General features: G+C 40.9%; 1 protein-coding gene across 2 annotated transcripts in view; it reads right to left on the minus strand.

Annotated features, from left to right (window-relative positions):
* Positions 1–1,871: 1,871 nt before the first annotated feature.
* Positions 1,872–27,860, minus strand: part of CRYBB2 (crystallin beta B2) — a 42,003-nt gene continuing 16,014 nt past the window's right edge. For both annotated transcript variants that reach the window (XM_077280868.1, XM_077280867.1), the window contains exons 3-6: positions 24,561–24,679; positions 17,613–17,745; positions 5,071–5,213; positions 1,872–2,196 (exon numbers count right to left, since the gene is read on the minus strand). In XM_077280868.1, the coding sequence (XP_077136983.1) occupies positions 2,028–2,196; positions 5,071–5,213; positions 17,613–17,745; positions 24,561–24,679 (564 nt within the window). In that variant the 3' untranslated portion in view covers positions 1,872–2,027. The remainder of the gene's footprint in view (positions 2,197–5,070; positions 5,214–17,612; positions 17,746–24,560; positions 24,680–27,860) is intronic.

Raw genomic sequence — 27,860 nt, forward strand, 5'->3', positions numbered from 1 at the left:
ACGTATCCAGCTAATAATTATAGTGCAAACTAGACCATGTTTGAAGACATAAAAAAAAAATAAAATGCTTGGCCAGAGAACTTGTAGATGTCTAGATAAATATAGAATAGGTTTTATCCGTAGTGTTTGCTTGTGAATTCAAGACATTGTTGATCTACAAAGGAAGATGTCGATGTTAGAAGAGTTAATGGATAACTTTTCTTTGGTTGATAAGTGTAGCGCCCCCACTGTCGCAGGGCCGAGGGGTACCCGGTACCGGGCCTCTGAGTCTCTGTTCTGGGGTTGTCACGGTGGCTAGACCCGGTCCGTGACCCTGCTGAGGGGCGTACAATGAAGGTGGGGGGAATGGTGATGATGTTGTGGTGGTGCGGTGCAGGTCGCAGTAAATAACGAGGACACCAGGTTGCAGCCTCTTTACCTCTTTACTGAAGGTCCCAGGATCCTCAGTCCGGAATACGGTTAACCGGGCTGCGCAAGTCCGGCCGGACCGATGGCACCTTCAGAGTTCCCTTTGCAGGTGGAAATCTGTGCCTACCTTCTAGCGCTTGTGTGTTGTGGTCCTCCCCTGCTGTGCTTACGGGATAGTCCCCACAACTGTTGTGTCTGTTTCTGAAGTTCCCTCACAACTCGATTATGATGTTCCTCTTCGTCCCCCAGATGATATGGCTAGGACGCACCCGTATGACGGGTAGGCTCGGAGTTCTTCCTAGCGTCGCCCCTCTCCTATTGTTGCCCCCTGTGTCTTCATAGGTGATTTGTGTGAGACAGCCCGCCTATAGCTGACTGTCCTGCCGTAGGTTTGAAGTATTGCTTGGAGCCTAGTACTTCCTCGGCGTTCCGGCCACCGGCTACGTGCCTCAGTAGGATGTTGCCTCGTCTTACAGCACGACTCCTACTGGTATTTCTCCTTGTTGCGTTGATCTCGTTTCTCACTCAGCACAATATACCTCGCTTCTTGTCCTTTCTTAGGGTACCGCCGCGATCAAGTGCAGGCGCGGTCCCGTAACTTCTCTCTGTTCGCTAGGCCTCTGTCAGGATCCCACCCCTGACAGGGACCCTCCTGAGTCTCTCCCCGCAACACCCCCTGCCACAGGGTGTTGCCTGTTCGATTCCCAGTCAGCTTCTGTCTAACTTTCTGCCTAACCCCCAGTTTTACCAGATTGTGAGGAGTGGCCTAATACATAGCACCCTTAGCTCCCCCTGGAGGCCAGACTGTGAAGTGTTTTGGTGACTGTGATACCTGGTCAGAAGAACTCCTTCAGTGCCATCAGACGTACCATAGCCCCCCCCCCCCCCCCCTTAGCGGCAGAGCATCAGTACTGCAACAACCAGGACTCTGGGGCACTGCATAAGATTACATCCATCATTTGTCACATTTATCCATCTGTGCAACATTGTACCGATCTCCATTAATCATTAAAGTATGGCCATCACCTGCCAACCAAGGGTTGTCATAGATAGAAGAGGCTCCTGTGCCAGAACAGTATATGGGCCCTTTGCAGTCCACTAACTCACCATAATGAACAATTCCTGCTTTTAAGGTTGAAGTGGGCCCTCCTATCTCTTGGGTCTCTGGTGGCATCAATGATATTTCCACCCCTGAAGAATATAAGAAGGTCTCTACATGATAAAACAAGACTCACATTTTGAAGTCATTAATAGCAAATCCTAGCTTACAAAGTGATGTCCTTTTAAATAAGAAATCCAACCACCGTATGTCCACCATAAAGTCCTATAGTTATAAAGCTTTAGGTATAGAATACAACACTTTAAATGCTGATTACTGCTAATCTGTAATTTAATAGATCAGATGTTCTCAGTGGAGCATTATTGCTACATGGATAAAGTACAAAACATGGAGTCAGCAGGAGTTTGGAACTCAAAGCTTTTATTAAATTGCTTCAGCAGGTTTAGTCACACAGTGGCAGGCCAGTTAACCATACCATGGGAAAAACAGCAGCAGATCACGTAAAAGCCTTTCCGTATCTCTTTCTTGTCAGTGGCACTAGCTGGCAGAAGTGTTTTTCTTAACTGGTAGGGTGGAAGGCTCCCCTTTGGTGCCACTGCATATCACGGATGCGCCTCACAGACTGGATCTGGGGGTGGTTGGCGCCAAAATCTGAGCTGTCCTTATAATCCCCCTTCTCAAACAGGTACTGGTAACCTCTGTAACCTGGGTATTGATATCCAACCCACCTGTAAAGACATGTTTAACATATTAGAAAGTACAGTACCAAGAATCTAAGAATCATATCAGTTCATTATGCAATGGGTACCCAACATTCTTCAGTCTCAAAAGGCCTTGCTCTTCTTAGCCCTTAACACAAGGATGAAGTGATACTGTCTCCTGAGAGGTACGTTCTCTTGAAAATCAAGGAATGCTGGATGGGTGCCGTTTGAAGGCCATATAACTGATAGATGAGGGGGAGAAATGCTTGCGGGGTGTAAAAGGTTTCAGGGTTTGGGTTAGTATTTTCCCCTCACTATTATTTTTAACTCATGTTTTGATCTATTAGGAACATTGTCTCCTTTTTAGCTGATATTTTGTCTCCTAAAATGACATTACGCACTTTATTGTTTACTATTATAGGGCATGAGACACAATCGTCTGTCTAAGTCCCTTGCACTTTGCATCAGTACTATAGATTAATAATGCAGTGAATATTATTTTTATTATTTATTAATTATGTAACAATCTTTACAGATTCTATTTACATTCTATATATGTTCTTTCTCAGCATAATATACTTATTAGAATCATAGCATCATAGAATGTTAGAGTTGGAAGGGACCTCCTGGGTCATCTGGTCCAACCCCCTGCTCAAAGTAGGATTCACTAAATCATCCCAGAAACGTGTCTGTCCAGCCTCTGTTTAAAGACTTCCATTGAAGGAGAACTCACCACCTCTCATGGCAGCCTGTTCCACTCATTGATCACCCTAACTGTCAAAAAGTTTTTTCTAATATCTAATCTGAGTCTCCTCCCATTCAGTTTCAACCAATTGCTTCTTGTCTTTCCTTGTGCAAATGAGAATAAAGATGATCCTTCTATAATGTGACAGCCCTTGAGATATTTGTAGACAGCTATTAAGTCTCCTCTCAGTCTTTTTTTTGCAAGCTAACATTCCCAAATTCTGTAAACGTTCCTCATAGGACATAGTTTGCAGACCAGTCACCATTCTGGTTGCTCTTCTCTGAACTTGCTCCAGTTTGTTGAGATGACAGAAAAATGACTGGCACATCCAAACTAGTGTGAAAAGGTGCATACCAGGAGCAGCTACCTCCATACACAATATACAAAAAAGGTTGCACTCTATCGTGCCAAAGCATGTCTGATATGAAATACATGAAATATGAAATATTTCATGTATTTCATATTAGACATGCTTTGGCACAATAGAGTGCAACCTTTTTTGTATATTGCTCCAGTTTGTTGACATCTTTTTTTAAAATGTGATGCCCAAAACTGGACACAGTATTGCAGATGAGGTCTGACCATAGAGGAGTAGAGGGCAATAATGCCTTCACATGATCTAGACTGTATGCTTCTGTTAATACATCCCAGAATTGAATTTGCCATTTTTGTTGCTGCATCACACTGTTGACTCATGTTCAGTCTGTGATCTATTAGTATACCCAAGTCTTTTTTTCACATGTGCTGTTGCCTAGCCCTATTCCTCCCATTCTGTATATGCTTTTTTTCATTTTTATTGCCCAGATGTAATACTTTGCATTTTTCCCTCTTAAAAATCATTCTGTTAATTTCTGCCCACTGCTCCAGTTTATTTATAACTTTTTGAATCATCTCTTTTCTCTAGTATTAGCTATCCCTCCTAGCTTTGTGTCATTAGCTAATTTAATCAGTTTACTCTCAACTCCTTCACCTAAGTCATTGATAAAGATGTTGAACAATACAGGGCCCAGGACAGAGCCCTGTGGTACCCCACTTGAGACATTCTTCCAACTGGATGTGCAGCCATTTACGACCACTCTTTGGGTCCGATCACTAAGCCAGTTATGAATCCACCTAACAGTTGCCTTGTCCATTCCATACCTAGTCATTTTTTCAATAAGGATTGTGTGACTTTATAGTCTAAGAGTTATGTATGCATTTACCTATGGGATTGGCTTATCTATGGTAGTGATCAACTAATCCGAGACTTTCTCAGTTATCATTGATGTAATTCACCACATTTTATCATATTTGTCATTATCTGTATATTATGTAAACTATTATAATTTGGTTAATAAACATTCTTTTGTCCGATATTTGTAGTGTGTAGTCATCTTATTAGGTTAATAAATATAGATGAGTACATGAGAACGCGAGTGACATTCAGGCAGCAATGTTGGATCAACACTATCTTAGGGTTCTTTGACCTCTGTGGTCTCACTGTGTATTCTGCTGGCTGCTTATTGAGTTGGAGCTGCAGCCTGTAGAGCTAGCTTTCTGTATAGAGAACCATGTAACTCATGGTCATGTGCATTCATTTTTTATTCACATTTACTATTCCTGGTATGTCATGCCATTTCTCCATCATGATGCCACCTTCAAAATAACTTCTCCACTAGTAGAACATATTTTCCAATTTGTCTACATAAGTAATTCTCAACTATATAAAAATTAACATTTGAATTCACTAAATAAATTGCATCCAATAAATAAAAAAATCAAATTAAATAAACCCTCTGAAATGTGTTGCAGAGTGTAACATTCATTTCTGCAAATACTGCAAGTTTTCCACTGACTCGGTAAAGGAATACTTTGACAGTTCATTCTAAAATTTGAAAATACGACCTTTTTATTTTTTTATCCCAAGCATTATTTCAACGGAACACATTGCAAGTATGTTGTGTTTGATCTTCTGCAGTACCCTATGCTGACGACTTATCTGTGATGTTCAGATGTTCCCTAGAGGCCAAATGTATGATATATGTTGCACGACTGGATTTAAACAGCTGTAAGAAGACCGTACATTTCCTTTCTGATCTAATTTATCTTCATAAAAAGAAAGAAAATGAAACTAGGGTATTTCGAGTTTACAACAAGGCTGAGCATGAGTAACTTACGTTCCACTTTGTACTCTCACAGAAGACACTTTTTCCTGGTAGCCATGAGCATGAAAGCTTGGGACATCATCATCAATTATCTCAATCTTCTTCCCAGTGAAGTTTGGGTTTTCATATAGAACAATCTTGTGTTCCTGGCTATCCTAGAAATTGAAATGTATAACTATGAATCTAAGCTTACATTGAGCCGAAAAAAAAAGTTTCAGGAACATCAAAATGATTACAACAAATGAAAGAAAGAATAAGGGGAAATGCTTTGTTTCACTGAAACGAAGTGCATTGGAGCGTAGGGTTCTCCATTGGTTCCCCATAAACTAAGACACTCTTTTGTACACAGCTGCCGATGCAGTAATGCACATGGCATTTTTGTTACTGTCACTTTTAAAGCCACATTATGCTTAATTGCTTCAGCACTCACAAAAATGACATTGAGGTCAAACTAAACTGATGCAATATTTGTAATCATCTCAACTAGGCCACTCTTCCTCTCACAGGACCACACCAACACTGCCTTACTTCACACTGTCTCACACTGATCTCTCTCCACCGCATGTCTGCAAAAATATCTCTTGCTGTTTAACTTAGGACTTTACATGGACACAGCTTCTTGGACCCAGTCCCTGTCCTCACGGTTATTGTCTATATGTGATTAAACATAGATCCTGCGGCTGCTCACCAGACCACTCCATAGGCACAATACTCCTAAAGTCAGTCACCACCTTCTTACAAGTAATGGGAAGATACACTTTGTGAATCTGATAGTAGTGCACCCCTCTATTCCAAAGTTATGCCCCTCCTGGGTAATATGCAAATTTTCCCTAAATTAACAGAACTAATAGATTATATGGATTTGTTACAAACTGAGTGCTCTGTTTCAAGTGTTTATTTCTGTTAATGTTGATGATTATGGCTTACAGCCAATGAAAACCCAAAAGTCATTATCTCAGTAAATTAGAATACTTTATAACACCAGCTTGAAAAATGATTTTAAAATCCAAAATGTTGGCCTACTGAAATGTATGGTCAGTAAATGCACTCAATACTTGGTCAGGGCTCCTTTTGCATCAATTACTGCATCAATGCGGCGTGGCATGGAGGCGATCAGCCTGTGGCACTGCTGAGGTGTTATGGAAGCCTTCAGCTCTTCTGAATTGTTGGGTCTGGTGTCTCTCATCTTCCTCCTGACAATACCTGGCCAATCAAGCACAGTGATACTGTTGTTTTTAAATCAGGTATTGGGAATTTTGGCAATGTGGACAGGTGCCAAGTCCTTCTGGAGAATGAAATTTCCATCTATTAAAAGCTTGTTGGCAGAGGGAAGCATGAAATGCTCTAAAATTTCCTGGTAGGCGACTGTGCTGACATTGATCTTGATAAAACACAGTGGACCTACACCAGTAGATGACATGGCTCCTCAAACCATCACTGATTGTGGAAACTTCACACTAGACCTCAAGCAGCTTGGATTGTGTGCCTCTCCACTCTTCCTCCAGACTCTGGGACCTTGATTTCCAAATGAAATGCAAAATTTACTTTCATCTGAAAACAACACGTTGGACCACTGAGCAACAGTCCAGTTCTTTTTCTCCTTTGCCCAGGTACGACACTTCTGGCATTGTCTATTGGTCATGAGTAGCTTGACACAAGGAATGCAACACTTGTAGTCCATGTCCTGGATACATCTGTGTGTGTGTCAGGACTCTGAACATTTTTTATTACCTTTTTGTGCATTACTGCCCTTTTCCAAGATGGCGTCTTTGGTCTCATGTGCACTGCTATAAAACTCCTTCTATTCTTAGTATTCTTCCTTGCATCCAGCTCATGACCTCTGGTGACTCCCTGGCTATATACCTGCTCCTGTGAACCTGTGGGGTTATCCTGCTACTCTGCTCTGAGTTCCTGCTGCATACACCAGTTCCAGTAATCCTCCTTCATCTGCTGCTCATGTTTACTTCCATCTGCATTTGCTGGACATGTAAGCTGTTGCTGCTTTGCAAGAACCTGAGACTGTTACCCAGGCCTCCCTGGTTGAGCTAAGATATTGTTTTAACTGCCTTATAAGCATATCTATCTGTGTTTTGGACTAAGCAAGGACTTATTCGTGTCAAGTATCCTCAAGAATTATTGTGCTTCATAGACTTTCTGCGTGATTGCATTTTCCTCTGAAGTTTCCTATAGACTGCTGAGCTGCATTTGATACTTGCACCAAGTGTTGTGGACTTGAGTTTCTCTCTGCACCTGTTGAATCACCATGTGATAATATAGACTTTACCACTTATAAAACCGCATCCTGTAGTTGTCTTGTTCCACGCAAAGAGTCTCCTGAGTTATCCACTATAATTATTACAGTGTGGTGGCTCCTGAAGCAATGACTCCAGTAGCAGTCCACTCCTTGTCAATCTCCCCCAAATTTTTTAATTGCCTTTTCTTAACAATCCTTTCAAGGCTGCAGTTATTCCGGGTGCTTGTGCTCCTTCTTCTGCCACACTTTTTCCTTCCGCTCAACTTTCTATTAATATGCTTTGATACAGCACTCTGTGAACAGACAGCTTCTTTAGCAATGACTTTTGTGGCTTACCCTCCTTGTGGAGCGCGTGAATGAATGCCTTCTGGACATCTGTCAATTCAACAGTCTTCTCCATGATTGTGGAGCCTGTTGTGAATTCCGTTCTTGAACTCCCTCCTGTGGTCATGAATGGTACTTCAGCGAGTTCTGTCTGTGAACTCCCTCTGGTGGCTGTGAGTGGAGCTACTAGTGCTTGAGGTTTCTTCTCAGCTGACCTCGTTATTGCTAGACTGGCTGCTCTATTTAACTCCACTCAGATCGTTATTCCATGCCAGCTGTCGATGTCTTAGTACTGGTTCAGATCTCTCTGGATATCTCTGATGACCTGTTTACTTCAGCAGAAGCTAAGTTCCTGCTTGTTTATTTGCTGTTCATTGTTTTCTTGCTAAGTTCTAGTCCAGCTTGCTATCATGATATTGCTTTGCTACCTGGAAGCTCTGGGGGTGCAGAGTGGCACCACCGCACCGTGAGTCGGTGCGGGGGTCTTTTTGCACACTCTGCATGGTATTTTGTAGTTTTTGTGTTGACCGCAAAGATCCCTTTTCTATCCTCAATCTGTTTAGTTAGACTGGCCTCCTTTGCTAAAACCTATTTCATTCCTGTGTTTGTGATTTCCTCTTAACTCACAGTCAATGCTTGTGGGGGGCTGCCTTTTCCTTTGGGGTATTTCTCTGAGGCAAGGTGAGGCTATATTTCCTATCTTTAGGGGTAGTTAGCTCTTAGGCTGTGAAGAGGCGTCTAGGCAGAGTTAGGCACGCTCCACGGCTATTTCTAGTGTGTATGATAGGAGTAGGGTTTGCGGTCAGCAGAGTTCCCATTTCCCCAGAGCTTGTCCCGATTCCGAGATTAACTATCAGGTCATTTCGGGTGCACCTAACCACCAGGTTCATAACAGGAGCCTACTGAAACAGACTAAGGGACCCTTTTAAACGTTATGAAAACCTTTGCAGGTGTTTTTATGTGCATTATTCTAATTTTTGGTTTTCATTGGCTGTAAGCCATAATAGTCAACATTAACAGAAATAAACACTTGAAATAGATCACTCTGTTTGTAATGACTCTATATAAAATACGAGTTTAACTTTTTATATTGAACTGAAATAAATTAACTTTTTGATGATTTTCTAATATTGTGAGAAGCACCTGTATATGCCAGAGCAGATTATAAGGATGTGTGCCACATCCCAGTCCCCTTCCCTAAGTATCTTGATCATGCAAAACCAACCCCTGTTATATTCTCATTAGTCCGACCAAATGAAGTGACATATATAATGCTGTATTGCTCCAATGGTGGTGCTTACAGCATAATACTGTCCCCACAATAGGGCCACTTACTATCTGCACATTTGTGCCACCTCCTGATATTCCTTAGTGTGGTACCAAGAAGAAGAAGAAGTCAAGTATAAGTGCGAGCACTACTGTATAGAAATGTCAACATAACAATTATTCATAGTGCTATGCCAAAAGCTGTGCCCACAGAGTAATTACTGCTATTAAAAGAACCAATGAAATATGCAAGTTAGGAAATCTGCCTATACAAATGTTCTAGCCAAAGCAGTTTCCATACAAATGTGTTTGTCAGAGTGGAACAAATACACATTTGCCAGTCACTGCACCTGACAGTGCAAGATAATTATCTTTTTCATTATCCTATACTATTATACTCCGTCCACTTCTGTGATTGAAGCCTAAAGAGGTTGTCAAACTATTTGTAAAAAAAAAATGATGATGTCATTTTGTCACAAACCGCTGAGACCAGTGATCACCTGCAGCGGTCAGGTAACTGAAAGGTGACATCATTATATGAGCCTCTGATGATACCCTGATCCAGTCACATGACCGCTGTAGAAAAATCATAGCCCTCAACAGTCAGGTTAGCGTAGAATGGGATGTTACCACTTTCTGTCCTACTGAGCTCTGGAAGGGCTAGTGCTGATGATACAGAGTTTATAACGGATCAGTATACATTCTTCTATTGTATTTAACTTATCCCTTCTTTCTGAAATTTTTGTTTCAAGTCACGCAACCCCTTTAACTTTCTGTCAGCGGGATATAGTGAAAACATAACTGTCGCTTTTATATTGGGGAGGCACACTGATTTAAATCTGCTTTACAGGGCAATTAAAGAAGCACTTTCATCAGTTTTTATACTCTTAATATGTTGTAGTCATCACTGTTGTGAAATTGGATTCTGGGCTCCCCCGGTGGCCACTTGTGGAATTTAACTTGTGTGCATCATCCCCTCTGTTCACCTGCTCCTATCAGGATGTGGGAGTCGCTATATAACCTTGCTCCTCTGTCAGTTTCATGCCGGTCAACAATGTAATCAGTAGCCTTTCTGTGCATGTTCCTGCTACTAGACAACTCCCAGCTAAGTTGGACTTTTGTCCTTGTGTGTTTTTGCATTTTGTTCCTGTTCACAGCTGCTGTTTCGTTACTGTGTCTGGAAAGCTCTTGTGAGCGGAAATTGCCACTCTGGTGTTATGAGTTAATGCTAGAGTCTTAAAGTAATTTCTGGATGGTGTTTTGATAGGGTTTTCTGCTGACCATGAAAGTGCCCTTTCTGTCTTCATGCTATCTAGTAAGCGGACCTCGATTTTGCTAAACCTATTTTCATACTACGTTTGTCATTTCATCTAAAATCACCGCCAATATATGTGGGGGCCTCTGTCTGCCTTTTGGGAAAATTTCTCTAGAGGTGAGCCAGGACTGTCTTTTCCTCTGCTAGGATTAGGTAGTTCTCCGGCTGGCGCTGGGCATCTAGGGATAAAAAAACGTAGGCATGCTACCCGGCCACTTCTAGTTGTGCGGCAGGTTTAGTTCATGGTCAGTATAGTTTCCATCTTCCAAGAGCTAGTTCTCATATATGCTGGGCTATGTTCTCTCGCCATTGAGAATCATGACAGTTTGACCGGACGACAAAAAAAGGGTTAAATTACTGGCTGAGAAAGGAGAGAAAAAAGAAGTCTGCTACAATTTTTTTTTTTTTTTTCCCTCTAGTTCTGAGTGTGCTCTTAATTGAATCACTTGCTAGTCTGCCTATACTGCAGCCTTCCTCTCTTCCTCTCCTTCTAATCCTTGAATGGCTCTGTGTTCACCTGTTTCAAATGGATCTTCAGAGTGTAGCTACAGGTTTGAATAATCTCGCCACAAAGGTACAAAATTTGCAAGATTTTGTTGTTCATGCACCTATGTCTGAGCCTAGAATTCCTTTGCCTGAATTCTTCTCGGGGAATAGATCTCACTTTCAAAATTTTAAAAATAATTGCAAATTGTTTTTGTCCCTGAAGTCTCGCTCTGCCGGAGACCCTGCACAGCAGGTCAGGATTGTAATTTCCTTGCTCCGGGGCGACCCTCAAGACTGGGCTTTTGCATTGGCACCAGGGGATCCTGCGTTGCTCAATGTGGATGCGTTTTTTCTGGCCTTGGGGTTGCTTTATGAGGAACCTCATTTAGAGCTTCAGGCGGAAAAGGCCTTGATGTCCTTGTCTCAGGGGCAAGATGAAGCTGAAATATACTGCCAAAAATTCCGCAAATGGTCTGTGCTTACTCAGTGGAATGAGTGCGCCCTGGCGGCGATTTTCAGAGAAGGTCTCTCTGATGCCATTAAGGATGTTATGGTGGGGTTCCCTGTGGGGGGTCTGAATGAGTCCATGATGATGGCTATTCAGATCGATAGGCGTCTGCGGGAGCGCAAACCTGTGCACCATTTGGCGGTGTCTACTGAGAAAACGCCAGAAAATATGCAATGTGATAGAATTCTGTCCAGAAGCGAGCGGCAGAATTTTAGACGAAAGAATGGGTTGTGCTTCTATTGTGGTGATTCAACTCATGTTATATCAGCATGCTTTAAGCGTACTAAGAAGCCTGACAAGTCTGTTTCAAATAGCACTTTACAGTCTAAGTTTATTCTATCTGTGACCCTGATTTGTTCTTTGTCATCTATTACCGCGGACGCCTATGTCGACTCTGGCGCTGCTTTGAGTCTTATGGATTGGTCCTTTGCCAAACGCTGTGGGTATGATTTGGAGCCATTGGAGGCTCCGATACCTCTGAAAGGGATTGACTCCACCCCATTGGCTAGTAATAAACCACAATACTGGACACAAGTAACTATGCGGATTAATCCGGATCACCAGGAGGTTATTCGCTTTCTGGTGCTGTATAATCTACATGATGTTTTGGTGCTGGGATTGCCATGGCTGCAATCTCATAACCCAGTCCTCGACTGGAGAGCTATGTCTGTGTTAAGCTGGGGATGTAAAGGAACTCATGGGGACGTACCTTTGGTTTCCATTTCATCATCTATTCCCTCTGAGATTCCTGAATTCTTGTCTGACTTTCGTGACGTTTTTGAAGAACCCAAGGTTGGTTCACTACCTCCGCACCGGGAGTGCGATTGTGCCATAGACTTGATCCCGGGTAGTAAATACCCTAAGGGTCGTTTATTTAATCTGTCTGTGCCTGAACACGCTGCTATGCGAGAATATATAAAGGAGTCCTTGGAAAAGGGACATATTCGTCCTTCGTCATCTCCCTTAGGAGCCGGTTTTTTCTTTGTGTCTAAGAAAGACGGCTCTTTGAGGCCGTGTATTGATTATCGACTTTTGAATAAAATCACGGTTAAATATCAATATCCGTTACCACTGCTTACTGATTTGTTTGCTCGTATAAAGGGGGCCAAGTGGTTCTCTAAGATTGATCTCCGTGGGGCGTATAATTTGGTGCGAATCAAGCAGGGGGATGAGTGGAAAACCGCATTTAATACGCCCGAGGGCCATTTTGAGTATTTGGTGATGCCTTTTGGTCTTTCAAATGCCCCTTCAGTCTTCCAGTCCTTTATGCATGACATTTTCCGCGATTATTTGGATAAATTTATGATTGTGTATCTGGATGATAGTCTGATTTTTTCAGATGACTGGGACTCTCATGTCCAGCAGGTCAGGAGGGTTTTTCAGGTTTTGCGGTCTAATTCCTTGTGTGTGAAGGGTTCTAAGTGTGTTTTTGGGGTTCAGAAAATTTCCTTCTTGGTATACATTTTTTCCCCCTCTTCCATCGAGATGGATCCTGTCAAGGTTCAGGCTATTGGTGATTGGACGCAACCCTCTTCTCTTAAGAGTCTTCAGAAATTTTTGGGCTTTGCTAACTTTTATCGTCGATTTATTGCTGGTTTTTCTGATGTTGTAAAACCATTGACTGATTTGACTAAGAAGGGTGCTGATGTTGCTGATTGGTCCCCTGATGCTGTGGAGGCCTTTCGGGAGCTCAAGCGCCGCTTTTCTTCCGCCCCAGTGTTGCGTCAGCCTGATGTTGCTCTTCCTTTTCAGGTTGAGGTCGACGCTTCTGAAATCGGAGCTTGGGCGGTGTTGTCGCAGAGAAGTTCCGACTGCTCCGTGATGAGACCTTGTGCTTTTTTTTCCCGTAAATTTTCGCCCGCCGAGCGGAATTATGATATTGGGAATCGGGAGCTTTTGGCCATGAAGTGGGCTTTTGAGGAGTGGCGTCACTGGCTTGAGGGGGCCAGACATCAGGTGGTGGTATTGACTGACCACAAAAATTTAATTTACCTTGAGTCTGCCAGGCGCCTGAATCCTAGACAAGCGCGCTGGTCGTTGTTTTTCTCTCGGTTTAATTTTGTGGTGTCTTACCTACCGGGTTCTAAGAATGTTAAGGCGGATGCCCTTTCTAGGAGTTTTGAGCCTGACTCCCCTGGTAATTCTGAGCCCACAGGTATCCTTAAAGATGGAGTGATATTGTCTGCCGTTTCTCCAGACCTGCGGCGGGCCTTGCAGGAGTTTCAGGCGGATAGACCTGATCGTTGCCCACCTGGTAGACTGTTTGTTCCTGATGATTGGACCAGTAGAGTCATCTCGGAGGTTCATTCTTCTGCGTTGGCAGGTCATCCTGGAATCTTTGGGACCAGGGATTTGGTGGCAAGGTCCTTCTGGTGGCCTTCCCTGTCACGAGATGTGCGAGGCTTTGTGCAGTCTTGTGACGTTTGTGCTCGGGCCAAGCCTTGTTGTTCTCGGGCTAGTGGATTGTTGTTACCCTTGCCTATCCCGAAGAGGCCTTGGACGCACATCTCGATGGATTTTATTTCGGATCTGCCTGTTTCTCAGAAGATGTCTGTCATCTGGGTGGTGTGTGACCGTTTCTCTAAGATGGTCCATCTGGTTCCCTTGCCTAAGTTGCCTTCTTCTTCCGAGTTGGTTCCTCTGTTTTTTCAAAATGTTGTTCGTTTGCATGGTATTCCGGAGAATATCGTTTCTGACAGAGGGACCCAATTCGTGTCTAGATTTTGGCGGGCATTCTGTGCTAGGATGGGCATAGATTTGTCTTTTTCGTCTGCTTTCCATCCTCAGACTAATGGCCAGACCGAGCGGACTAATCAGGCCTTGGAGACATATTTGAGGTGTTTTGTGTCTGCGGATCAGGATGATTGGGTTGCTTTTTTGCCTTTGGCGGAGTTCGCCCTCAATAATCGGGCCAGCTCTGCCACCTTGGTGTCCCCGTTTTTCTGTAATTCGGGGTTTCATCCTCGATTTTCCTCCGGTCAAGTGGAATCTTCGGATTGTCCTGGAGTGGATGCTGTGGTGGAGAGGTTGCATCAGATTTGGGGGCAGGTGGTGGACAATTTGAAGTTGTCCCAGGAGAAGACTCAGCTTTTTGCCAACCGCCGTCGTCGTGTTGGTCCTCGGCTTTGTGTTGGGGACTTGGTGTGGTTGTCTTCTCGTTTTGTCCCTATGAGGGTTTCTTCTCCTAAGTTTAAGCCTCGGTTCATCGGCCCGTACAAGATATTGGAGATTCTTAACCCTGTGTCCTTCCGTTTGGACCTCCCTGCATCCTTTTCGATTCATAATGTTTTTCATCGGTCATTGTTGCGCAGGTATGAGGTACCAGCTGTGCCTTCCGTTGAGCCTCCTGCTCCGGTGTTGGTAGAGGGTGACTTGGAGTACGTTGTGGAAAAGATCTTGGACTCTCGTGTTTCCAGACGGAGACTCCAGTATCTGGTCAAGTGGAGGGGATACGGTCAGGAGGATAATTCTTGGGTCACTGCCTCTGATGTTCATGCCTCCGATCTTGTCCGTGCCTTTCATAGGGCTCATCCTGATCGCCCTGGTGGTTCTGGTGAGGGTTCGGTGCCCCCTCCTTGAGGGGGGGGTACTGTTGTGAAATTGGATTCTGGGCTCCCCCGGTGGCCACTTGTGGAATTTAACTTGTGTGCATCATCCCCTCTGTTCACCTGCTCCTATCAGGATGTGGGAGTCGCTATATAACCTTGCTCCTCTGTCAGTTTCATGCCGGTCAACAATGTAATCAGTAGCCTTTCTGTGCATGTTCCTGCTACTAGACAACTCCCAGCTAAGTTGGACTTTTGTCCTTGTGTGTTTTTGCATTTTGTTCCTGTTCACAGCTGCTGTTTCGTTACTGTGTCTGGAAAGCTCTTGTGAGCGGAAATTGCCACTCTGGTGTTATGAGTTAATGCTAGAGTCTTAAAGTAATTTCTGGATGGTGTTTTGATAGGGTTTTCTGCTGACCATGAAAGTGCCCTTTCTGTCTTCATGCTATCTAGTAAGCGGACCTCGATTTTGCTAAACCTATTTTCATACTACGTTTGTCATTTCATCTAAAATCACCGCCAATATATGTGGGGGCCTCTGTCTGCCTTTTGGGAAAATTTCTCTAGAGGTGAGCCAGGACTGTCTTTTCCTCTGCTAGGATTAGGTAGTTCTCCGGCTGGCGCTGGGCATCTAGGGATAAAAAAACGTAGGCATGCTACCCGGCCACTTCTAGTTGTGCGGCAGGTTTAGTTCATGGTCAGTATAGTTTCCATCTTCCAAGAGCTAGTTCTCATATATGCTGGGCTATGTTCTCTCGCCATTGAGAATCATGACACATCACATTATATATTGTACTGTGTACTTACAATTGCTTAGTTTACTTTTAACACAGCTAATTCTTCTTTTTTTTCTCTGTTCTATGTAGAAACAGGAAGTCTCTTGTCCCTGCATTTATCATTCCCCTCTTCAACTCCTGACCCAGCTGCTCACTCCTCCCCGTACCATATACTTTTGCAGTGACTCATAAGTTATGCAGAGAAAATTGACCTCCTGTTTCTACACAGAGCTTAGAAGGATTCAGCTAGTCAGTTTTTAATCATGTGATGTCATAGATTTAATGGAAAAGAGAATAATTAACTAGGTAGAAGGGAAAAATTAACTGAAAGTACACAGTGCCATATAATATGATGATTGCAATATATAAGAGGATAAAAACTTTGATGGGAGGAGTGCTTCTTTAAATTGTAGGACCAGCAGTGTGTAATATGCTTTAGCTAGTCCTATACCAAGATTCTTTATGCGTTGGGGTTCCCTTGAAAGGGAAATACTTTTAATGCTTTCCCTGTGGTTGTGAGGTTGAGAATCATGGGCTTATAAAATGTCTACTATAGGAGACAAGTATACAGCCACATTGCTACAAAGTCATCAGTCGGCACATGATATTGGTTCCATTAACACACTGGTCACTTCAGATAGGACCAGGACAAACAGCAATTGGAGGAACAGGATAATTGCGCACTTGTTCTATTGTTTGGTGTGAAACTTAGATGATGAATGAAAAAACAAAGCTATATTTAGGACAAGCAATAGAAGCATTGTTTCTATGCTCAGAAGCAATAATAAACTACCATATAAACCTAAGCCTTTAGCACATTAACCAGACAATACACAAATACTGTGGATTTATAGAGCTCGAAATGCACAACAACATAAAGAAATGTATGTGTACAATGAAACACTGGACACCAGTAGACATTTCAAGAAAACAATCTTCATAAAATCTACAACATAACTACTGTTATAAATCTGCTTTCAGTATCTTGCCGGTCCTATTAAAGAGTAATCAATAGTAGATATAAAAATAAGCAAATATATAATATATCTTATCAGAAATATGGTTCTTTACCCTAATGGATTGATCATTCAGTCTCAACTCATTGGTAAAATCTGATTTTCACATTACTGAGATAGGAGATGGCAGTTGGTTCTTATAGCTTCTGTTGAGAGAGAAGGAAGAGGCAGACACAGACGTTCTGCAGAAGTTCTCCTGAAATAACTTTAATTTGAAAAAAAAATTTAACTTTTTATTTTTTAACTTTTTTTATACCATAGATTTAATGTTCATCTGTCATTTCAGGAGAACTTGCACTAAATCGTCCTTCCTTCTCTGGTCTACATAGAATCTTCTGAGTAGCAACTGCCATCGCTAATCTCAGTAATGGGAAACTGTCTTCACTGAATACAAATTTTGCAGCTTTTACCCTTGAAATGTGAGATCAGTCCAGGAAAGGCAGATTTTTCTGAAAATATATATTGCCATTTTTCATATGTATTATTGATGTATGAAATAAACATTATAACAATGGCTAATTTTTAACTTCTTATTCTCTACATTTTTTATTTTTATAAGAATAAAAGCATAAAAACTTTGTGGACTGCAGTATGCCTTGTAATGGTGCATGGACTATCTTAGTGGTCCGAGGTATTAGTCTCCACTAGAAACAATGTGAAACTTCTTCTCTAATAACTGGGCGCAATGGGACATTGCACAGTTGTTGTTTTCTGTTGCAATGGAGGTAAAAAGTATAGACGCTTAATGGGCAACATATTAAAAATCTGTGCAACACTGATCCATAAATCTCTCCTGTGAACTAGGCTTTAGTGTTACCTGCTTATAGAAGAAATAATAATACTATCTGAGCTAATGTGGGCCTCATCTTAGAGGTAAAGTTGGGAATGATTAATACATCAGATCAAACTTTATGCAGTCATACTGCAGACACAATCAGTATGCCGTTAGGCAGAAAGAGATTAAGAATGGTAAAAAAAAAATGAATAGATAAACCTTTGGAGAACACAGTATTGAATATAAATGCAACATTTAGCTACATTTTCAAGCCTATTCACTTTCTTACCACTTTGATTGGCCTCATGGAAGAGATGTTGTCACTTCTTCGGCTGTTTGTCCAGGAGTCCCATCGGGGGTATTCTCCCTTCTCAAAGACAAATTGTTCTCCCTTACAGTTTTGTTGTTCATATCCTACCCAGCTATGAAACAAATGAAAATAATACCCTGAGAAATTTAACATTGCTTAAAATGTTCCAAGATATCAAGAAGAGCATATCTATAAATAACGTCTTGTGCTGATGCCTTCCAACCATTTGTAACAGGCATGAAAGAAGACCAAAATCCACAGAGTATCAAACAATGAGGGGGGGATGTGGAAACCACAAATACGACTATAACGATCCAATATATACAGTTAGGTCCATATATATTTGGACAGAAACAACATTTTTCTAATTTTGGTTATAGACATTACCACAATGAATTTTAAACAAAACAATTCAGATGCAGTTGAAGTTCAGACTTTCAGCTTTCATTTGAGGGTATCCACATTAAAATTGGATGAAGGGTTTAGGAGTTTCAGCTCCTTAACATGTGCCACCCTGTTTTTAAAGGGACTAAAAGTAATTGGACAATTGACTCCAAGGCTATTTCATGGACAGGTGTGGGCAATCCCTTCGTTATGTCATTCTCAATTAAGCAGATAAAAGGCCTGGAGTTGATTTGAGGTGTGGTGCTTGCATTTGGAAGGTTTTACTGTGACGTAAACATGCGGTCAAAAGAGCTCTCTATGCAGGTGAAACAAGCCATCCTTAAGCTGCGAAAACAGAAAAAAAACATCCAAGAATTTGCTACAATATTAGGAGTGGCAAAATCTACAGTTTCGTACATCCTGAGAAAGAAAGAAAGCACTGGTGAACTCATCAATGCAAAAAGATCTGGGCGCCCACGGAAGACAACAGTGGTGGGTGATCGCAGAATAATCTCCATGGTGAAGAGAAACCCGTTCACAACAGCCAACCAAGTGAACAACACTCTCCAGGAGGTATGCGTATCAATATCCAAATCTACCATAAAGAGAAGACTGCATGAAAGTACAGTACAGACCAAAAGTTTGGAAACACCTTCTCATTTAAAGATTTTTCTGTATTTTCATGACTATGAAAATTGTACATTCACACTGAAGGCATCAAAACTATGAATTAACACATGTGGAATTATATACTTAACAAAAAAGTGTGAAACAACTGAAATTATGTCTTATATTGTAGGTTCTCCAAAGTAGCCACCTTTTGCTTTGATGACTGCTTTGCACACTCTTGGCATTTTCTTCATGGGCTTCAAGAGGTAGTCACCGGAAATGGTCTTCCAACAATCTTGAAGGAGTTCCCAGAGATGCTTAGCGCTTGTTGGCCCTTTTGCCTTCACTCTGCGGTCCAGCTCACCCCAAACCATCTCGATTGGGTTCAGATCTAGTGACTGGAGGCCATGTCATCTGGCGTAGCACCCCATCACTCTCCTTCTTGGTCAAATAACCCTTACACAGCCTGCAGGTGTGTTTGGGGTCATTGTCCTGTTGAAAAATAAATAATGGTCCAACTAAACGCAAACTGGATGGAATAGCATGCCGCTGCAAGATGCTGTAGTAGCCATGCAGGTTCAGTATGCCTTCAATTTTGAATAAATCCCCAACAGTGTCACCAGCAAAGCACCCCCACACCATCACACCTCCTCCTCCATGCTTCACGGTGGGAATCAGGCATGTAGAGTCCATCCTTTCACCTTTTCTGCATTGCACAAAGACACGGTGCTTGGAACCAAAGATCTCAAATTTGGACTCATCAGACCAAAGCACAGATTTCCACTGGTCTAATGTCCATTTCTTGTGTTCTTTAGCCCAAAGAAATTTCTTCTGCTTGTTGCCTGTCCTTAGCAATGGTTTCCTAGCAGCTATTTTACCATGAAGGCCTGCTGCACAAAGTCTCCTCTTAACAGTTGTTGTAGAGATGTGTCTGCTGCTAGAACTCTGTGTGGCATTAAGCTGGTCTCTAATCTGAGCTGCTGTTAACCTGCGATTTCTGAGGCTGGTGACTCAGATAAACTTATCCTCAGAAGCAGAGGTGACTCTTGGTCTTCCTTTCCTGGGCGGTCCTCATGTGAGCCAGTTTCTTTGTGGTATCAACCACTGAGGACTCTCAATTCTATATATTTTCCAGTTTCTTTGTAGCGCTTGATGGTTTTTGCCACTGCACTTGGGGATACTTTCAAAGTTTTCCCAATTTTTTGCACTGACTGACCTTCATTTCTTAATGTAATGATGGCCACTCATTTTTCTTTACTTAGCTGCTTTTTTCTTGCCATAATACAAATTCTAACAGTCTATTCAGTAGGACTATCAGCTGTGTATCCACCAGACTGCTGCACAACACAACTGATGGTCCCAACACCATTTATAAGGCAAGAAATCCCACTTATTAAACATGACAGGGCACACCTGTGAAGTGAAAACCATTCCCGGTGACTACCTCTTGAAGTTCATCAAGAGAATGCCAAGAGTGTGCAAAGCAGTCATCAAAGCAAAAGGTGGCTACTTTGAAGAACCTAGAATATAAGACATAATTTCAGTTATTTTACACTTTTTTGCTAAGTATATTATTCCACATGTGTTAATTCATAGTTCTGATGCCTTCAGTGTGAATGTACAATTTTCATAGTCATGAAAATACAGAAAAATCTTTAAATGAGAAGGTGTGTCCAAACTTTTGATCAGTACTGTAAATACAGAGGGTTCACTGCACGGTGTAAGCCACTCATAAGTATCAAGAATAAAAAGGCTAGACTGGACTTTGCTAAAAAACATCTAAAAAAGCCAGCACAGTTCTGGAAGAACATTCTTTGGACAGATGAAACCAAGATCAACCTCTACCAGAATGATGGAAAGAGAAAAGTATGGCGAAGGCGTGGTACAGCTCATGATCCAAAGCATATCACATCATCTGTAAAACACAGCGGAGGCAGTGTGATGGCTTGGGCATGCATGGCTGCCAGTGGCACTGGGTCACTAGTGTTTATTGATGATGTGACACAGGACAGAAGCAGCCGAATGAATTCTGAGGTATTCAGAGCCATACTGTGTGCTCAGATCCAGCCAGATGCAGCAAAACTGATTGGCCGTCGTTTCATACTACAGATGGACAATGACCCAAAACATGAAAGAAGACCAAAATCCACAGAGTATCAAACAACGAGGGGGAAATGTGGAAACCACAAATACGACTATAGCGATCCAATATATACAGTATGTAAAAAAACTTCTTTATTGCATATATAAGACAGAACAAAGGAGGGGGCGTGCCCCCTCCTTTGTTCTGTGTTATATATGCAATAAATATTTTTTTTACATATATATTGGATCGTTATAGTCATATTTGTGGTTTCCACATCCCCCCTCGTTGTCTAGTTTGGCGACTGATCTGTATACTGATCTTTTTTGAAAACATAGATTTAACAAAATGTGATTGTCATAATGCTGCTATATACCAGAGGTGTCAAACTGCATTCCTCGAGGGCCGCCAACAGGTCATGTTTTCAGGATTTCCTTAGCATTCCACAAGGTGCTGGAATCATTCTGTGCAGGTGATTAAATTATCACCTGTGCAATACAAGGAAATCCTGAAAACATGACCTGTTGGCGGCCCTCGAGGAATGCAGTTTGACACCTCTGCTATATACCATTATTTTTCTAGAGTGCCAAACAAGTAGATTCCTGAATTTAAAAATGGACATCTGCTTTACAAAAATGGTGGCCCCACCTATACATAACTGATCCAAAAAAAAGTGTTTGGATGGATAGATTTTTGGGCAAAATTCATAAAAACAAATGAAAAGATTTCATATGATATACTCTAAAATTTTATGAAATATCCACTGTATGTATGCTTGTGTCTTATATAGGTTTTAGGGAACTGGTTCTCAAAAAATTAGGCTGATGTATGAAGTTACAGGTAATGCTCCATGAAGAAAAGTTTGCTATAAGGAAGAAAACTTTTAGTGATAACTATTAGAGGTTGCTTTAAATTAATCCTTTAAGAAGTCTTGTAATATGACTAGAGAAATTAGCTAACCAGAAACCTACCGTATGCGTACAAGGATCTAATCCTGCCAACCAGAACCCCACTCTGCAGTGACAAGAAGCAAGCACTTGTGCTTGTAAATTACAGAATGTGACAGTAAAAATACAGATTTAGTATTAAAAAATACACTGCAAAGAAAACTGATGATCTTTATTATGCCTAAAAGAAAGCATAAGCGATGGTGAATGATTCCTCTATTTAACATTCTCAAAATTGCATCTACCTTTAAAGAGGTTCTCCAAGAATGTAATAAAATGACCCCCATCACATAATTAAAATGGCAGCCTGTACTAGTCTCCTGTCAGGATACTCTTCAGTCTGAAGAAGCACTGCTCCTGAAATGTGTATCTCAAAGACAGAGGAGCTGTATTCTAAATACATATATCAGTGAACTGCCAGAGAACAACAGTGACAGGAAAAGAAGTAAATATCCTACTTGGCTGACTGAACACAAATTACTTTTTTGTTTAGCCATAGTCATCCATGTGCAGTCAGCTGAAGACCAGACTTATTTCTTCTCCTGTCACAACCCTTTTGCGACAACTTGCTGGTATATGTGCTTACGATACCGCTCTGTCAGTTGAGACACAGGTCTTGGGAGCTGTGTTTCTTCAGACTGCAGCCTGTCCTGACATGTGACTAGGAAGGGCTGCCATTTGACTTACATGATGGTGGCCATTTTATTACATCCTTGGAAAACCCTTTTAATTAGCATTATATCATATAACATTTTATTTTTTTATTATTACTATTATTCATCTAATGTGCATTTTGTTTATGAAAACTACTATTTTAATAGGGGCATTAAAAACAAAAATTAATTAGAAACAAACATACTACTGGACATGACAAGAAAAGGAGATGCCAAACAGTATAACATGGAACATATTTGTAATAAGGAGGACATGGAGTAAAAAAAATAAACAAAATTTTATTTAAAAATACATAGCTATATCATAGATATTAATTACATGGGTCACATCATGTGTGCAAACAAGTGAATAAATCCATAGGTGTAATATATGACCGAGTAGAGACTGGGAAACAGGAGGTCAAGCACCTATGGTAAGCCTGCTATTGTTAACCTAGTAACAGTGTGTGTAGCCAATGCTATGTAGCAGAGAATCGCTCTATTTAGATCACTCCACCGTTACAATATCCGTAGCTTAGCGTGCCTGTCATCCCTACATTAATGCAAATAAGTAAAGGCAATAATTACCTATTTATGTATTCAGTCCCGTCAGAGCCTCGGCCACAAACCCCAACGCGTACAAATAGTCTCGCTTCCTCAGGGGGCCCCAACGCACCCCAACGCACGTTTCGTCTCAATACTTCATCAGTTTGGCGTCCCCTCTTCTTGTCATGTCCAGTAGTATGTTTGTTTCTAATTAATTTTTGTTTTTAATTTATCTAATTTAATTAAAAATCATTTTAAATGGTATATACTCCTCTGGTTATTTATTTAACCTTTTTTGTATACAATGTCTATTTGAGTTTAATTGCCTGTAAATTACAGTGGGCTTCTCTTTTTGCTATTTTAATAGGGGGTTGTTAAACACTGAAAATGATTTTAAACACAGTGTGCTATAAATATTCCAAAGACCATAGTTGCAATTAGTATGAAGTACTAAACCAATGAATGATATCACATATGCTTACTGCTTGTATACTGTCTGCACATAATTAATCTACTATAAGCTGATAGCATAAAAGGATTTCTCTCTGGATGATAATAATATACACACAAGTGACCTAATTCAGTGTGATGCACACATACGGTTGCCTTGCACCTGGAGGGCCTGAGGGCCTAAATCATTTCATTAGTCCAACAACTAGATGCATTATTTATCATATTTATGGATAGTTAACCAATGCTGTCTGTTTAACTATTCATTTATATCCATTATGTTCCATATGGTTAATTAATTTTTTACACTAGTTTTTTTTCTGCTTTCCAAAACATGATTCTTTAAAATGCATGTCCTGAAATAACATCATACGACAAAAATCTTGGAATCCACATACTTGAACATAGGATCATTCTCAGGTCTTAAACCATACCACTTGGATTAAATACTCTCCTAATAAATTTGGCCAATTTCAGGCTGTCCTTTGAAGTGAGCCTGCTAACCCCAAAATGGCTTTAAAATGGCTTATACAGTGTTGTACGGGCCACTATAAAAGCCATACTAGGAATTGTACCTTTTACTTGTACAGCGCCTGAGAAAATAACTTTTAACTGGTATTGAAATGAGGAAGCTTAGATGCACCCTTGGTGTGGCCAAAAGTTTGGTGTGCCATTATGCCTCCTAATTTGCATATTGAGCCCCTTCCCCCACTTATGATTGACAGAGCTCGCTTCCCAGAGCGAGCAGTGTCTGAATGCTGCTGTACAGCGGTTTCGGAGAAGAATTTTTTTAACCCGCTCGATACACTTACAGGTGTATTAGAGTAGCAAGCGGCATCAGCAGAATCAAGACCGGGAAGAGAACTCACCCGGCCAATGTGCGCATGTGCAGCTGGGCACAGGACATGTGCATGCACACACACCAGCGGTTCTCACTTTGGGAAACAAGCAATGTCAATCAGAAGTGGGGGAAGAACCCAAATATGCAAATGAAGAGGCATAATGGTGCACCAAACTCTTGGCCATGCCAAGGGTGCACCGAAGTCCCCTAATTTACGTATTTATTAAATGTAATAGTCCGTCCCCCAGTGATCAGCAAATTATTCAATATCCTATAGGGAATAACTTGCTATTCTGTGAATAACTTGCTATTCTGGGAATAACCCTTTAAAGAATACTTTGAGAACATTGTGTTGCTCAAGATTTATATTCACAATAAGATGTCATGCTTATTGAATTATATTTAGATACATACGGTCCAGAGTGCACGAGGATTGAGCCTACTTTGTCCATGCCAGCCTCTTTTAGATTGGTAGAGGTTCCACTGAGTTCATGGCAGCGACCTTGGAAGTTTTCTTGCTCAAAGATAACAATCTGTAAATTAGAAGTGAGAATACAAAACAATGTAAATGCTCTTTTTTTCTTGATATACAATTGTGCTCAAACACAGAATTTTTGCTTTCTTGGCCTTTTTTCAGAGAATATGAATGATAACACCAAAACTTTTTCTCCACTCGTGGTTAGTGGTTGGCTGAAACCATTTATTGTCAAACTACTGTGTTTTCTCTTTGTAAATCATAATGACAACCCAAAACATCCAAATCATTCATATTCTCTGAAAAAAGGCCAAGAAAGCAAAAATTATGCCAGGGTATGTAAACTTTTGAGCACAACTGTATGCCACACAAGAAATAAAATAATGCAAAATAAATCCTGTATTTTGGATTTCAATCATGCATCACATTTGATAGACCATAATTTTTTTCGGACTATACTGCAAAATATTCTTGAATCATACAAAATGATGTGTGATAACTACCCAGGATATTGTATACATATTTTTTAATTATTTGGGGCTATTTGCTAATTTAAAGGTACTGTATAAATTTCGATATACCTAAATCTGTATAAATTGGAGCACACATGCTGAAAAGGGATGATTAGGCATGCATTCTCAAAGTGGGTTCCCCCTAAAAACAATCCCTGTGCATGTGCCCTTTTCAGGAATACGAGCATACAAAGAGTTCCAGCTCTTTGAGTCGGGATGGATGGAGAACTGTTCTGTAGAAGCAGCTCATGGTTTGTAGACTTCAGTTGACCTAGTATTATATGAGAGAACATTAGTGATGAGCGGAAGTGCTCACATAAGGTGTTATCCAAGCATGCTCGTGTGCTAGCCGAATGTCTTCAGCATGCTCGAAAAATATGTTTGAGTCCCCACGGCTGTCCGTTAGACAGCTGCAACACATGCAAGGATTCCCTGTTTGTTAGGCAACATGTGTTGCAGCTAACAGCCGAGAGACATGCAGCCATGGGGACTGGAATATATTTTTTGAGCATGCTGAAGACACTCGGCTAGTACGCGAGCATTCTCAGATAACACCATATGTGATCACACTTGCTCATCACTAGAGATCAGTAATTTAAATAGCAAAAGAACAATTCTCAATTTCCTCTGCATTTAAAAAATAGGTAACGGAACAATACAATTGCTAAGAAACTATACTTTCAATACAGTTTCATCACTAAAGGACACAGACACTTATCTTGTATATCTTATATTGCATATTATCTTATTTATTTTCCTGTTTCCTTCCAAACTATATCATTTCCTGACCTTTAACAGCAAACAACATTAATCTTGAAAAATGCATGAAATTAAACCCCAAGTAGGGTCTACTCACTTTTACTTGACAGATACTGAGCAAAAAAGTGAGAAGCAACATATGTAATCAAGTTATGTGATGGTGAGATTTTTTTCAAACTTTCCTGCTATTCTGGTAAGACATTCTAAAATAATTTACGTACAGAAAACATATTTGACTATAGGCATTTTTTTTTTGCAACAATCCCATTGACTCCTGCCAAGATGTGGGTGTGAGTTGAGGTCTCGCTATTCTCCTTCAAAACAGCTGACCATATTGGGAAATGTTCTGAGAGATTATTTATTAGGCTACGGTCACACTATCAGTATGTGGTCAGTATTTTACATCAGTATTTATAAGCCAAAACCAGGAGTGGAAGAAACAGAGGGGAAAGCTATAATAGAAACACGTCACCAAGTCTGTATTTTTGACCCACTCCTGGTTTTGGCTTACAATTACTGATGTGAAATACTGACCAAATACTGATAGTGTGACCATAGCCTTATGCTTATTTACGTACTGCCATCATATATTGCAGCACCTTACAGACACCATCATCACTGTCCACATTGGGGCTCACAATTTAAATTCCCTATCAGTACTGAGAAAATAATTAAAATAATTTACAGGGTGTCTAACAGCTTATATCCAGCCTACAACAAATATGAAATATTAGATATTAGGTAGCATAAACCGTAATAAGTTGTCTCAACCTTTACGGAATGGCCTCCACTGCAATATTTATTTAGATTACTAGTTCATAAAGTATTGACATCCAACTTATTTAAAATTAAAAATAACCTAATGCCTTTCTTACCCGGGGGTCCCAAGAACCATATTATGACATCATGCCATTAGACATTTTATGTACAAAGAGATTGGGGTATGCTTAAAGTAAATGCCTGTCTCATTACTTTCTTCCAAACAGTTAGAAATCTTTTTCAAGATCCCTAGTATATACAGTATGTACAGTTAAAGGAAAGTTATAATCAGAAAATGACCTAATAATTAAATCAAGGTTTTGTGTTAAATGTATTTTAAAACATTTTTGGCAATGTTGTTGCTTTTGTTACATAACACAATCTGTATGAAAAGTAACGCTAGCTACTTTGGCTTTTTCAGAATTCTACTGTTTCAGGAAACAATACATGTAGATAGCCACAATGTACAGACCCCATCACTATCTTTTGTAGTGAAGTGCCTAATGGGTTTGTGCAAAGGTTATTGTGATGGGAGGAGGCGCAGGGTCATCTGTGATATCATCTATTGTCAGTGTTGGATCCTTTGTTAACAGCTGTGAACACTGCTGATAATTGAAATTACAAATTTTATTTTCTTATTAAAGATTGTGATATGAAAAAAAACATTGCCAAATAATATTTTTAAAAAAATACTTGTAACACAAAAACCTGATTGAAACGCTGGGCCATTTTCTGATGATAGCTTCCCTTTAATGGGGTTGTCCACTATTAGGCCAACCCCTTCTCAATCTGATTGTTTGCTTTTGTTAAAACAAGAACACTTAAACTCACTTTCAGTGCTGGTGTCGTTCCTACGGTGTCAGCACTCGCGTTATCGGGGTTTAATTAAGGTTGTTACATCACACAAACCCTTCATCCAATCAGCGCTGGCTTCACTATCCCCATTTTTGGTCAAATTGAACATCAACAGGAAGTGAGAGAGCAGCCGCAGTGGTGAATTCCTGTTGATATTCGATTCTTAAGGCAGGGTCAGTGAAGTCGGCGTTGAGTGAGTGCAGAGCTTACGTGACATAACAACCTCCCGTGAGCACCGGGAATGCGAGTGCAGACACTGCTGGAACGGCGCTGGCACCAGAGGTGAGTATAAGTGTTTTTATTTTAATGGAGGCAAACATTCAGATTGAGAAGAGGTTGTCCTAGTAGTGGACA

The sequence above is a fragment of the Ranitomeya variabilis genome, chromosome 1 (genome assembly GCF_051348905.1).
Source record: "Ranitomeya variabilis isolate aRanVar5 chromosome 1, aRanVar5.hap1, whole genome shotgun sequence".
In the NCBI taxonomy this organism is placed as follows: domain Eukaryota; kingdom Metazoa; phylum Chordata; class Amphibia; order Anura; family Dendrobatidae; genus Ranitomeya; species Ranitomeya variabilis.